Source organism: Aulonocara stuartgranti (assembly GCF_965226115.1).
Source record: "Aulonocara stuartgranti genome assembly, chromosome: 12".
NCBI lineage: Eukaryota > Metazoa > Chordata > Actinopteri > Cichliformes > Cichlidae > Aulonocara > Aulonocara stuartgranti.
Window position 1 is genome coordinate 17,199,069 of NC_138948.1, and position 13,169 is coordinate 17,212,237.

Consider the following 13,169-nt stretch of genomic DNA (forward strand, 5'->3'; position numbering starts at 1 on the left):
GTGGAGCCCCAGATCGTGGGAGATTATCAGTGGTCTTGTATGTCTTCCATTTTCTGATGATTGCTCCCACAGTTGATTTTTTCACACCAAGCTGCTTGCCTATTGTAGATTCACTCTTCCCAGTCTGGTGCAGGTCTACAATACTTTTCCTGGTGTCCTTCGAAAGCTCTTTGGTCTTGGCCATGGCGGAGTTTGGAGTCTGACTGTTTGAGGCTGTGGACAGGTGTCTTTTATACAGATGATGAGTTCAAACAGGTGCCATTCATACAGGTAACGAGTGGGGGACAGAAAAGCTTCTTACAGAAGACGTTACAGGTCTGTGAGAGCCAGAGATTTTCCTTGTTTGAGGTGACCAAATACTTATTTTCCACCCTGATTTACGAATAAATTCTTTACAAATCCTACCATGTGGATTCATGGATTTTTTTTTCACATTCTGTCTCTCACAGTTGAAGTGTACCTCTGGTACAAATTACTGACCTCTGTCATCATTTTAAGTGGGGGAACTTGCACAATCGGTGGCTGACTAAATACTTTTTTGCCCCACTCTCTAAATGTATAAACCAACCTTTGTAAATGTTATGTAAAGGCTAATGAGCAGTGGACCAAGGACAGCAGCTTGAGGTACCCCTGCCTAAAGTTTTATTTCTGCAAGTCTAAAACTACTAATTGAAGCACATAAACGTCAGTCTTACAATTTGAGAACCTGGCTTGTTAAACTCAATCATGATGCCTTTGACTTAAAATATTTTGATGAGCAGTGAAGCTGAGAAGAGTTACAACTAAATAACTAAAAGTGAGTCATTCTCGATCTTCAAGCTTTAAATAAGAGCTGTGATTAGTTCTGAAACCTGACTGGTACTTATCTAAAGATATTCATTCAATTTTTTATGAACATTTTTTCAAATATTTTGCTGAGGAAAGAAAGATTAGAAATAGGTTTATAATTAGTTCTTTTTTGTTGAGCAGTGGTGTGATTAGAGCACTTTTGAATGAAACAGGGAAAATGGAAGCCTGTAAAGAGCTGATCATTTTTACTGAAGGATTTACACCTGTAAACTTTCATATGATTTGAGCTTTGTGACATATTACTCCCTCATGAAAATGTATCGATAGAGGAAATAAAAACATTTTTATTGTCAATAAAGGCAATGATTTTTTTAAAAATCTTTCACAAATTTGTTCAGCAGAATAAAATAAAATGCAAATTCCAACAAATCAAATTTTAATAAAAGTTAATCTAATTAATAAAAATCATAAAACATTCTCTCAGGCTACACATACTTTTGAGTTCAGTAAACAAAACTTCCTGAAAACAATGCAGTAGTTATCAAGGATTGCAAAGTTAGACGCTGAAACAAACAATAAAAAACATAAATAAAATAACACAATCAAAAAATAAAAATAAAAATCTGTAACGCAAGTTCCCTGCAGATGGGCCAAAAGGGAGACAACAAGGCAGCAAAATTGCATTGATTAGTTTTGAGGAGTGCTGCTGCAGGAGTGATGTTGACTTATGTTCAAGCATGAGATAGTGCTGCTGCCTATCGACTATCATCTCTTAGTCCGTGTTGCTAAAAGGATCAAAGCTATTTGATCTAGAATTTGAAATGAACAGTTGCTTCCCAAGCTCTGCAACCTCTGATTAGGTCAAGAATTTCATAATGACACTTTTTTTTAAAAAAATATTTCAGTCATTTCAAGAAATGATGTAACTGATTTTAGACGGAAAATTATACAGTAGACAAACTCCATCTATGATACCTAAACAATGTTGTATCCGAGAAGCTTTTAGTTTACCTGTGTGTGCTTCAGAGCTTGAGAAACAACTACAGCTCATACATTCCTCCACATATAGTCTGTCTGTGCTTCTGCACTGAAGCTAATGCATTTACGTGTAACGTGAAGACCACATTAATTTGGCGGCTGCACACTTTCTACCAAAAGGCAGATCGTGTGCTTTAAAATCAACAGAACAAAACAATGGTACAGGATATTTTAGGTGCTTGAACTGAAAATAGAAGTTTCTGTGGGCTGAATAACACCAGCAGTCAAACCCATCGTCACACCAGGCAGATGAATGTCACTGCGTTAGAAACCTATTGTACTTTAACCACCCAAAGAAAGAAAAAAATTCAAATTGGCAAATGAAAAGTAGCCTAGGAAGAGAAATTTGCACTGCACGCGTCAGGATACTTGCAATGATAACCACGGTGTTATGAAAATTACAGTGATTACACTTCTAACACTGTCTATAATTGCAGCTCTTTAGTCAATTTTTCTATAGAGAGCAGAGCGCAGACAAACCTGCATACAACAAAAGGCAGAAAATAATCTGGATATAATTACACCTGACATCTAGCTAATATTACTTGACATTTGCCTAACTGCTTCCAAATTAGTGCAGGAGAAATAAAGCTTGAGGTGCCATCCCCGCTCCATGGAAATGCCCTTCATAATGTAACAGCAATTGTCAGACCCCCCCCTTCCACTTATAGACATAATGCACAGTCCATTTAGCCCCGCAGACCAAAGACAGTCAAAATGTTAACCTATGATCAGGTAAAGAACGTACTACGTGTCAGCATTTTCCAGCAATTCCATTTCATTATAATTTAAAACTCACACGTTTGACACGCTGTGATTGAAAATGCAGCTCTGAACAGTTTGATAATGGCGCTTTAGAACTAACATAATTATTAGCATATCTTGACCTCTGACCCGAAAGTCAAAATCATTTCTATGAGTGAGTTAAGGCTTTGTTCAACATGCTGTTGAATCTTGTAGAGCGGCGGCCAGATGGAGCAATTCTGTGACAGAAATTACTCAGATCTTTAAACTTGTTGCAGCTTTTCAAACCTTAAAACCACTGAAAACTAGACAAACAGTGAAAGTCAACACGTCATTACAATGCTTGAATTCCAGGTATTCAGTTTTTCCAAGTCGACAGTCTTGAGACATGAGTTAAATAGTAGATGATAAGAAAATATCAAATTAAAAGATTAAAGAAAGTCATCCAGGAAGCTACTTTTAACCAGTTTTTCATACAGTGAATTCTATTTGATGTTTATTTTCCCCCGAGCTGCTTGAACCTTTACAGCATTGTGGATGTAAAGCAGATCCTGTTTCCCCAATCTGATATCCGGCATCCTTCTCAAGCTGTGCCCTGCAACAAAAATACATTCAGAAAAAGATGCATCAGTGAACGAATGTGCCAACTGTTTCCTTAACTGTCTGTATGCATGATGTACTGAGCTTTTCATTTTCATCTTGGTACTTATTTACTGATTTATTACTACATGCTGCTGTATCAGACTTTAGTTCCCAAGTGTAGCTTTTCCTTTTTATGTTTATTCATGGTTTTGTTTCTGCAGTAAAATGACTGGGCCTGGCTCCAGCCTGGCCATCTCCCACACTCATCACCACAGGATATTTACATAGAACTGTATCATATTTTCTCTTCTTTGTTGCTGGCTGCTTTCCTGATTCTGCTGAGCTCAGTCGGGATGCAGGGGGTTGTCTTTCAAAATAATTATTAGTCTCTCACTTGCTGAACTTTTTGACATGTACAGTTTTGCCAAGAAGTTAATATGCAGACCTTTAGCTTTAATTCAAGGAGTTTAACAAAAGTACTGTGAACTGTTCAGAACATACAGTCATTTTTATACATCATCTCCCATTTTTAAAGGCTGAAAAGCAACTGGATGATTGGCTGATCAACAGCTTCAGGGCCTGGTGACGCCAGTTTCCTTGTTATTCCACAAATAATTAAGCAAATATGAGTTTATTCTAAGTGTTGAACTTGGATATGGTAACTGTTCAACTTTAACTCTAAATATGAGACTCATACAGATGCTGAAGCAAGTGAAGGAGTCCATCATTAGGTTAAAACCCTTAAGGAAGGCCAGATCAATAACTCCAGATGGCTCATCTTTGTAATTTGCAGTGGAGTAATGCAGAATGGGTGGATGCTAAATAGTCGTTAAACTCATAAAATTAAGTAAGCATGAAGAAAATCAAATTCAGATTGCTCTCTGAACAAAAACGTGTGCTTGATACGACATTATTTCAGCAATTACACTGCATATCATGTTGAGTCAGTGTTTTTTTCATCACGACCTGAAGAATAGAGTATGTGAATGCCACGGAGCAAGACAATAGTGTGTGAGTCTGAGTGTATACCTTAGATTTGAGCTAGCTCAGCTTGTTTGTCTGCTTCAGGCTCCCCTTCATTCTCATCATCTCCATTGTAGTCAGCCAGTTCATCCTCCATGACCTTGTCTACCAACAAGTACAACATGGTTATTAAAAAGAAACAAGAACTTTCTAAAATGACAACGTACATTTATTTTTGTAATGATCACTATTACCGGCCAATATGGCCTCAAAGTTAGATCATGATATTGAAAAAAAATGTCTAATGACAAAATAAATACACGAATATCTGAAAGGAAAACTATTCAATCAGATAGTTGTTTGAGGTGAATGAAATACAGCTACACTTTCAAGCACTTTTAAGCACCACATCTGAAATTCAAGCCCTTTTCAAACCTTGAAAAGACAACATTAAAATTCAAGCATTTTCAAGGATTTCAAGCACCCGTACGAACCCTGCAGCTATTGCCTGTGCTTGTTCTGTTGTTGTGCTCGCTAGAGAACATAAACATAGCTATAGTGATTATATTGCCATATGACATTTTACTTTGCATAAAAATTTATACTAGGACTGCCAAGGGCTATACGATAAAGTTTGATTGAAGGACAGTGGTTATCTCTGGCATTCAGAATCATCCTTCCTACTGACATAAAGCCTGTCGAGACCAGAATGCGCTCACTCTCTAAATGCTTATTTAAAAACACATACCTATATTTTCATCCTGTTTGTTCTCCTGTGGTTTTTCTAAATCTTCTCCACCCACGACTTGTTCATCTGCGTCGTACTCTTCTGGTTCCTGAAGTTTCTGACCAGCTTGAGTTTCATCAGCCTTTCCTCGACCAATCAGCATCCCTTCCATTCCAGGGTCTGCTTCTGAAAGAACAAATCACAGATAGAATGAAATACATTAAAAAAGGTATAAAAGATGTCAAAATATAACCATATAAAACAAGTGCATTGTTTTTGCTGAAAAGTCTATAAGAATAGCCTAAAATCTATAGATAGATAATCTCTTGCTACTCAGTCAATGAGGTTGTTGGTAAAACATGCTGGCGAGTTTTCTCACACACACTCCAAGTTATAAATATATTAGCAAAAGAAATTATTATCGTTAACTAAAACTAATCTTAAAAACAAAAACTAGATGTGAAAAAACATTATAGTTAACTCAAATGACAAAAAAACAAAAAACATGTTTGAAAAACATTTAAATGGACTGATTTTCCTGAATCTTGTCTCTAACATATTCCCTCCAAAGACTAATAAATAAAATATTAAAGCTAACACAGAAACTAAGCATTTTCAAACAGTTAAAAACTAAACTGAAATAAGAAAATCAACTCTGGATGCTAACTAAAATTAAAATTCAAAATGAAATAATAAAACCATAATTAGAAAATGAAAAACTATAATATAACACTTGCTTTCATACATGTGCACATGTACAGCAGCTTTTGTGGAGCGATCAGCACCAATATTGTAGGAAGAAGTAGGAAGAAGTTTTAAAGAAAATTACCTCTAATAAAAACACTCTTACATAACAAAGAGGTTCTGTTCACTAAACTGAAGAGTTTTCTCAAATTTTAAAAACAGTAAGAGGAAGTGCTCAGTTAGTACTGGTTTGGGCCCTGTGGTAAAGTCTTTCCACTAAACAACAGGACGTGTGATTGCCAGGCAGCAAAACACAGCTGCTAATACATTAAATCTGTGTGACTATCCAAATTATTTACCTTCTGTCTGAGGATCTTCTTCATGAGCATCCATCGCCTCATTCTCTTTGTCTTCAATCAGATTATTCTCCAAAAGTTTACCAGTCTCTCCTTCCACCTCATCTGCATTGTCAGCTCCTTCTTGTGGCTGTTTGTCTTCCTGTTTCAATGCAGCAGTTGCGGGAACGGACTCTGGCCCTGCTTTGGAGAGATCCTTTGATGTAGGCTGCTCCACTGGAGCGCTGGGAACTAGAAAGAAAATAACAAAAAGCAAGTGCAATGTGAGGTTGTCCACCAACTATGCTTAGACACACAATATGTACAAGTGTATATTTCAGTTAAGCAGACCATTTATGTTTTTTGTCTTACTTATATCCACCATTATTTCATTTGTCAGTAGTTCATGGACTTTATTGCCTTTGGGTTGAGAGAAACTTGGTGTTTGGCTTGAAGCAGTTGCTGGAATTCCATCAGACAGGGCCTTGACTGACTTGTTGATTTCCACTGCTCCAACATTTTCCTGCTAAGAAATTAATATACAATTCTGTGTCACAGCTCCATAGCTCTTGCCATGCAGAATTAGAGGGTTTTTTATTTTTTTGCCTAGATGCGCAAACAAACACGAGCAAAAGGAACTCAAATTTCCCCATTTGCATGTAAAAACAGTAAAATGGTAAAATGTAAAAACAGTAGTGACGATAATCACGTATGGTAGGAAAGTGTTTTAAGACATTAAGATTTTACCTTGTCCTGATTAACATAACGGGGTTGGTGACAAAAAAAAAAAAAAAAAAAAAAAAAAAAAAAGGAAAAGAATCAGGTCCACCCCTCTGCCCAAGTCTCAATCATGTCGAAAGACTAGTGACTTTGCATCTTTTCACATGCTTCGCTGCTTAACAGGAAAGCCAAACCCACCTGTGAGGAGACAGGTGTATGGATGAGCTTCTGCATTTTCTTCTCAGCTTCAAGTTTAGCGGCAGCCACTCTCTCATTGCACAGCTCTTTCTGGGACAGCACCTGGGCGTTACACTGGGTCCTACATACACAACACACAGACAGTAAACAGTAGCATATTATACTGGCATGTGCAGTGATCATACTTTCTTTACAAACAGATGCATACAAATATAAGTGTGTACTAAAAAAAAAATAAAAAAAAAAATAATAATAATGAATCATTTTCTTACATGTCATACATAAGTTTGTTATTAAGTGTGTTGATGTTGCCTTGGCAACTCTGCAGCTCTTTCTCAAGTTTCCCCAGAGCATCATTCAGCCAACTCAGCTGACCTACAGTACACACAAAGACACACATACACATACATGAAATTAACTTCACAGTTTTGTAGCGGCCATGTGATGGTTGTTAAGTCAACGCAACACTTTAATCAAATAAAGGGGCAGAAGCTAAACATTATGTTACCTTTGAGTTCCTGTATGGTTTTTACACTGGAGGAAATGTTCTGCTGCAGTGTGGCCTAAACACAAACACACAACGCATGTCAATACTCACTTATCACACTTATTTATTGTTCATATGAAATTTTTCCCTGATAAAATGTTTATGTGGTGTGAATCGCAACAGTGAGTAAATCAGAAAAGTGTGTTCATTGGCCCAAGGATTCCCTTGTGACAAGAGCTGATAGACAGCGCCTCTGAGGTGGCGTTTGTGCACATAAAGGTTTTATTGTCACCAGTTTTGTTTGTGTGCACCTTGTGTTGGCTGCAGGAGATCTCAGCTCCCTCCAGCTTGCTCTTATAGAGACTTTGTATGTTGCTGATCTGATCCTTTTGTTTCTCGATCACCTGTTCGAACTCCTTCTTCTTCTTCATCTCGTCTGCTCCACGTCGCACCTGGCCCTCCAGCTCATACAGTTTAGTCTGTGTCACATGCAGCAAGATCAGTATCACGTTACTGCTTTTTATATAGACCACTTATTTAGAATTTGTCATGGGTCATGATAACATCCATATGAAGAGAACAAAATGACAGAAACGTCCTGGTTCAGAATGAGTCTTTAAGGGTTAACTATGCATATAGATATATATAGTTATACATGCATGTTTTACCTTATTTCCTGTGTCAATTAAGCTAAAAAAAAAAAGGAGTCTTTCTTACCTTATTTGACAGAAATGTCTTGCCATTTAATGCAATATATTAAACAACAATAAAAACTGGACTGAAAAAAAAACCCTAATTATTTGTCACCCTTACATACTTCAGATCATCAAATATTAAAATTTGATAAAGACGCAGATTTAAAATGATCAATTAACTGAGATTAACCACATTTTTTGGAATACTGATTCAATGTTACTATTCACTATTCACTGTCAGACCTGTTGAATTAAGAAATCAGTTAAATAGAACCTATCTGACAAAGCGAAGTAGGCTAAAATATCTCAAGAAGCAACACATCATGTCGCAATCTAAAGAAAACTCAAAAACTCTTAACGGATGAAATACAAAGTCACTGACATCTATCAATCTGAAAAGTGTTACAAAGCCACATCTAATTGAAACACGGTGAGAGCCATTATCCACAATTGAAGAAAATTTATCATAAATTTGGATATCTGCCGATACCGATATGAATCCGATATAGTGTTTTTTTAATCAACAAAACTGTTTTTTAAATATCTTGCTGCATTTTGTATAAGTTCATACTCAAGTTTAAAACAACAACTACACTAAAGCTATTCTGTTATACCTGTATGCAAAAAAAAATATTTCATAGTTCAGCAATACTGATCAATCTAATAAACTTAAACCTACACCATCCTCCCTATTCTGGTATTTTAAAGAGTACTTAGCATAAATATTAAGCAACCTAACTAATAGGGTTCCAACTCCCAGCAACAACAAAAATAAATAAATAAAAAATAGGGAACCACCCCTCACACTCCACCTCATGATGCTTAATCGACGTAATCAACCTTAATTTGATGCAGTGTGAAAAAAAATGCACAGAAATCAATTATTTTTCAAGAAATATTAAATAGATTCAACATCTTTCTTCAACAAAATTGCAGACTGCACAGATGGTACCTTCCCAAAGGAAAAAGTACTATAGCTTACTAGGGTATATTAGACTTAACAGTTACTATATACAATAATGGACTTCTATACATTTTACATCAGATTAAAACTTTGGGTGTAAGATTCAGATAAATATTAAATAATTAAAAGCTCGACATTTTAAATGAGAATAAGAAAGAAAAGTATGTCTTTGTGCCCCCTTTTCCCTGTTAATGCCCTATCGGCCCCCCTGGCTAAACTTTGCTAGATCCGCCCCTGCACAGTTACAGCCGTCAGCTGCGTAGAAAAGGATCCTGGTGTAGAAAGTAATATTAAATAAATTCTAACAACAGCTGATCAAGCTTAAACGTGCTGCTGTTGTTCAGCCGCTGGTTTCCTCTTTCTGGTGCAAAGTGGGCCAAAAGCAAACAAGAGACACGGACTCATGACAGAAAAGCCGATCAGCTGATCATTAAGCAGTTTCATGATTGAAGTAGCAGCCGGAGAGCGAGAGGCAGTCGCTCGTTAAGCTTAACGCAGGAATGCTTTAAAAACATTCAGAGATGGACTTACACACTTGCTTTACTTCTCTCGGGGATAACTTTGTCGGAGATGAAATGCCGGGTACTATCCTCCTGACTACCAGGAAAAAAAATGTTGTCCAATCAAAAAAAAATTTAAATCCCCCAATGTTTGTAAGGTAATTAGAAGACTGAAATAATTTTTTGGGAAAAAAAAGTTTACATTTTTTAGATATCACATGTCCACTGCAGAGGACATTGGAAGGCCAAACGTGTAAAAATGAACTTTGATGGCAAACATTTGCTTCAACTCTTCACCAAGGAGAAGTTTGAACTCAAGGAACTGTAGTGGTTTCTTCCCCCAAAACTGCAAGTCACTGCTATACTGAAGCCACGAGTTGGTGATTGCCAGATCAAAAAGTAGAAAACTGCACATACTGTCAATTTCTGAGTGCGAGAGACCATCCTGTAGAAACTCAACATTCGGCAACAAGGTCCACGTCACCTATATTGGTAGTGTACTCAGAAATTGGCAGTGGACTTGGCACATGGACAAACCTTTTGTTTTTCTTAGACCATCTTGTGCATCTGTCCTGAGGTTGATTGCCATAGGCAGAGGATGCCATGACAACTGTCCAACCACTTAATGACAGCAAGTTCAGGTCTGAGTACCATCCCTGATGCTCCTCCTTCTTTCTTCTTCAAGGGCTTATTCCCTATGATCTTCTTCATCAGACAACTCAAGATCTGGGTTTCCCTCATCAAACTGCAATAAATTTCTTTCTGCTTCTAAAAAGGACTCCTTTTCTGGTCATTTAAAAAACAGAACAAAATGGAGGAAATGACTACAAATGTCCACTATGGAGGACATTTTTTAAACACTTCAATACTATACTAAAATGAAGTTAGAATTAAGCATACTATGTTTTAATGTGTTATTAAGAGACTTATTTAAAATATGTTAACAACATTTATAGCTAAAAATTGCTCAATAAGAAGTTTTATGCACTTACTTTTCTTCTTCCCATAAAATGTGCTTGCAGCGGTGGCTGCCATGTTCCTTAATGAAAAAACTAAAGTTCCCAAAGCTCCACCCCTTCACATTTGGTATCATTGGAAAGCCCTAAATGTACTCTGTAGATACCAAAAGGAGGCAATTCTGTAGTATGCAGTGCATGGGAGATATTCAGGTTTAGAAAGGTGCTCTACAGAGGACAAATTTGCATTGCTGGTAGTCAGGAGGCTATGTAAGTAATTTTAAGCAATTTGTAAGTAATTTTAGGTAATGCAGCAGTGAAGTTATTAGTATTGCCTAACTTCAGGTATTTTACAGGGAAGACGAAATAATTACATTTTAACCTCCTAGGACAGATATGCTCAAATATCAAAGAGAAATTAGAAATGCATACTGTGGAAGAGTTCGGGTCTTAGGAGGTTAAGTAAATTTAAGCACTGCATAAATTATGGGTATTTTACGGAAAAGGAAATACAGCAAGAAATGTATATATACTGTATAAATTGCATGTGTTGCATAGCTTCCTGGTAATTGTGTGGAAACGCAAACAAGCAAACAATATTTCCCCATCTGTCGTTTTTGGGGTGAGGTAGGGCAAGGTAGTATAAACCTTGCCTAACTTCTAAGCATTTTACAAGAAAGGAGACACTCAAAGTTCAAAGTTATGTGTGAATAGTGATTGTGAAAGAAAAAAAGAATAAATTTATAATTGGTGCAATCATTACAAGGTCACAAAGGCCTCCAAATTATGATAGTATTTATATTTTCTTTTAAGTCGGTAAGCGAGAACAGTTCTTGGCACATTTATATTGGTAAAATAAAACACATGCAACACAACATCAAAGTAAGGACTATTAAAGAAAGATGTAAAAACAAACAAACATGTAAGCACGCAAAAGAAATAAGAAATGAGGAAGAGTTTGAATATTTTTTAACCCACCTCAAGCTCCAGGTTGCGGGAGCTGGACACCCAGTAGTTAAAGCCCAGAACCAAGATACAGGCGATCAGAGCGGCAATCATAAGAGGCGGTGACCTTACTCCACGACGCCCGTTCCCCAGCCCACCCATTGCTGTCTACCAACTGAAAACACACAAAGCACAGCCACGGTTAGCACACTTCATTTTCTAACTGCATCTTTTAAATACATATTTTCTGTGCATTTCTGGCAAAAAGGTGGTGGTTTTGCAAGTTGGTTGCAGACATGTAAAAAAAAAAAAAAAAAAAAAAAGCTCGCTGTCGCTTGTTGCAGCTTTTTTGTCAGCAAAAACACAAAAAGCTTACACAGGAAATGTTATTTGCACATACATACAGACAACAGTATGTTTAGTGATTCTATTGGAAACAACACATGCACAGCTTTGGTGTTATGTTTACAAATATTACACACCTGTACGGTGTCACACTGAAACATACCCAGCACCACAAACAGCAAAAAGATGTCCTCAAAAGTGGTGACTCAGTTAAAATGTTTTTAATTGGGAGGGGAAAAAAACAAGCTAGAAGGACATTCCCAAGGACCAACGGGAGCTAAAATGCAACAACTACACACTAAAGAGCAGCATTACACATCACCGACGAAGTGCCGTATTGTCTAGTTTGTAATACATACTGTCGACGTAAATAATATGCGGATTCCTGCTTTCCGTGTTTCTCCTTCGTCAAACAAATGACCCAAGGATTGCAAAGGCGCAAAGAACTGTTTAACATGTAACAAAACTAACGACCAGCAAACCTTCAATTTAACATCACGTTAGAAAAATCTGACGGCTACTACTAAATCAAAGCACAGGTCTGGAGCCAGGGTATACCTGTGCTGTGTTTGGCAGTATAAATCATAGCCACCAGTATCGTGACGGTTGCGATAATACGGAACTCGAGAAAAAGGGGTCCTTCGTATAATTGATTAGACAAATTCAGGTCAACAGAAAGCAGGAATACTAACTTCGAATTTTTTTATGTATATTGTTTATTAAATGTGTGACAAAGCTACATAAACGTGTAAAGAAATGGCCACATTTATCTGTTTTTAAATTTGGGCCAATGCTAAAAGAAGAAGCGAAGGAACTCAACGTTGCAAGCTAACGCTAACATTGTTAGCAGCGCTGCTCCTTCACAGTTGCTGTTACCGTTTTTAGGTCGCTTAGCTAAAACTAGCAGCCGAACCTACTTACCGGATATGTCTGCCTGTCAGAAATCAGAGCCAAATTTGTGAGGCGATATATGGAGTGACACCTCGTAATATATTCCAACAGCTTTTGTAGACGTTTTGTAACGTTGGACGATTAGCTTGTATCCATCATTGCCACACAGACAGCTCAGTCTGTGTGCTCTGCCTGCTGCCTAGGATTGAAACGTTCAAGTACCTCCCCTGACTGCTGTAAAAACAAATCATATTTAGTTTCACATAATTAAATTAATAGACAACAAATCCCCCTAAAGTTTTTTAAGTATTTTCTAATATCAACTTAAAAACACACAAATTATTACTTTTGACTGCTGTCAAGTAATAAATACTGACAGACTGGTAGTCTAGGCTACTTTAAGATCTAAGAATTTGTGTTTTACGAAGTGCCTAGGAAGGCATCACCGGTAAGAGGTTGATTAACGAAAGATTAACGTGTCATATCATGTTAAATAAAATTTAAATAATAAATGTAGGTATATTGAAAATACTAATACATATAAAAAATAATTACAAATTAAACAATAAAATATTATATTATTTATAGATAAACTAATGTAAGCAG

General features: G+C 36.8%; 1 protein-coding gene across 4 annotated transcripts; it reads right to left on the bottom strand.

Annotated features, from left to right (window-relative positions):
* Positions 1–1,208: 1,208 nt before the first annotated feature.
* On the bottom strand, positions 1,209–12,776 carry golm1 (golgi membrane protein 1). Of its 4 annotated transcripts, none has more exons than XM_082554323.1 (11): positions 12,594–12,776; positions 11,361–11,502; positions 7,672–7,746; positions 7,289–7,343; positions 7,053–7,155; positions 6,781–6,901; positions 6,235–6,388; positions 5,887–6,114; positions 4,865–5,029; positions 4,183–4,281; positions 1,209–3,166 (listed from the first exon to the last, which is right to left on the bottom strand). In XM_082554323.1, the coding sequence occupies exons 2-10, from the start codon at positions 11,487–11,489 to the stop codon at positions 4,184–4,186; spliced, it is 1,128 nt and encodes a 375-aa protein (XP_082410449.1). In that variant the 5' UTR covers positions 11,490–11,502; positions 12,594–12,776; the 3' UTR covers positions 1,209–3,166; position 4,183. The 4 variants fall into 4 exon arrangements, with proteins under 4 accessions (XP_082410449.1, XP_082410448.1, XP_082410447.1 ...); XM_082554322.1 differs by having other exon boundaries at positions 6,235–6,385; positions 7,579–7,746; XM_082554321.1 differs by having other exon boundaries at positions 7,579–7,746.
* Positions 12,777–13,169: the final 393 nt, after the last annotated feature.

Bases quoted from the DNA above. Each gene is read 5' to 3' on its own strand.
- golm1 (XM_082554321.1), bottom strand. From the start codon at position 11,489: ATGGGTGGGCTGGGGAACGGGCGTCGTGGAGTAAGGTCACCGCCTCTT. The intron at 7,747-11,360 runs GTGGGTTAAAAA...CATGTGACACAG, and splicing joins CCCGCAACCTGGAGCTTGAG to ACTAAACTGTATGAGCTGGA. The intron at 6,115-6,234 runs GTAAGACAAAAA...TTTTCTTTCTAG, and splicing joins TGAAATAATGGTGGATATAA to TTCCCAGCGCTCCAGTGGAG.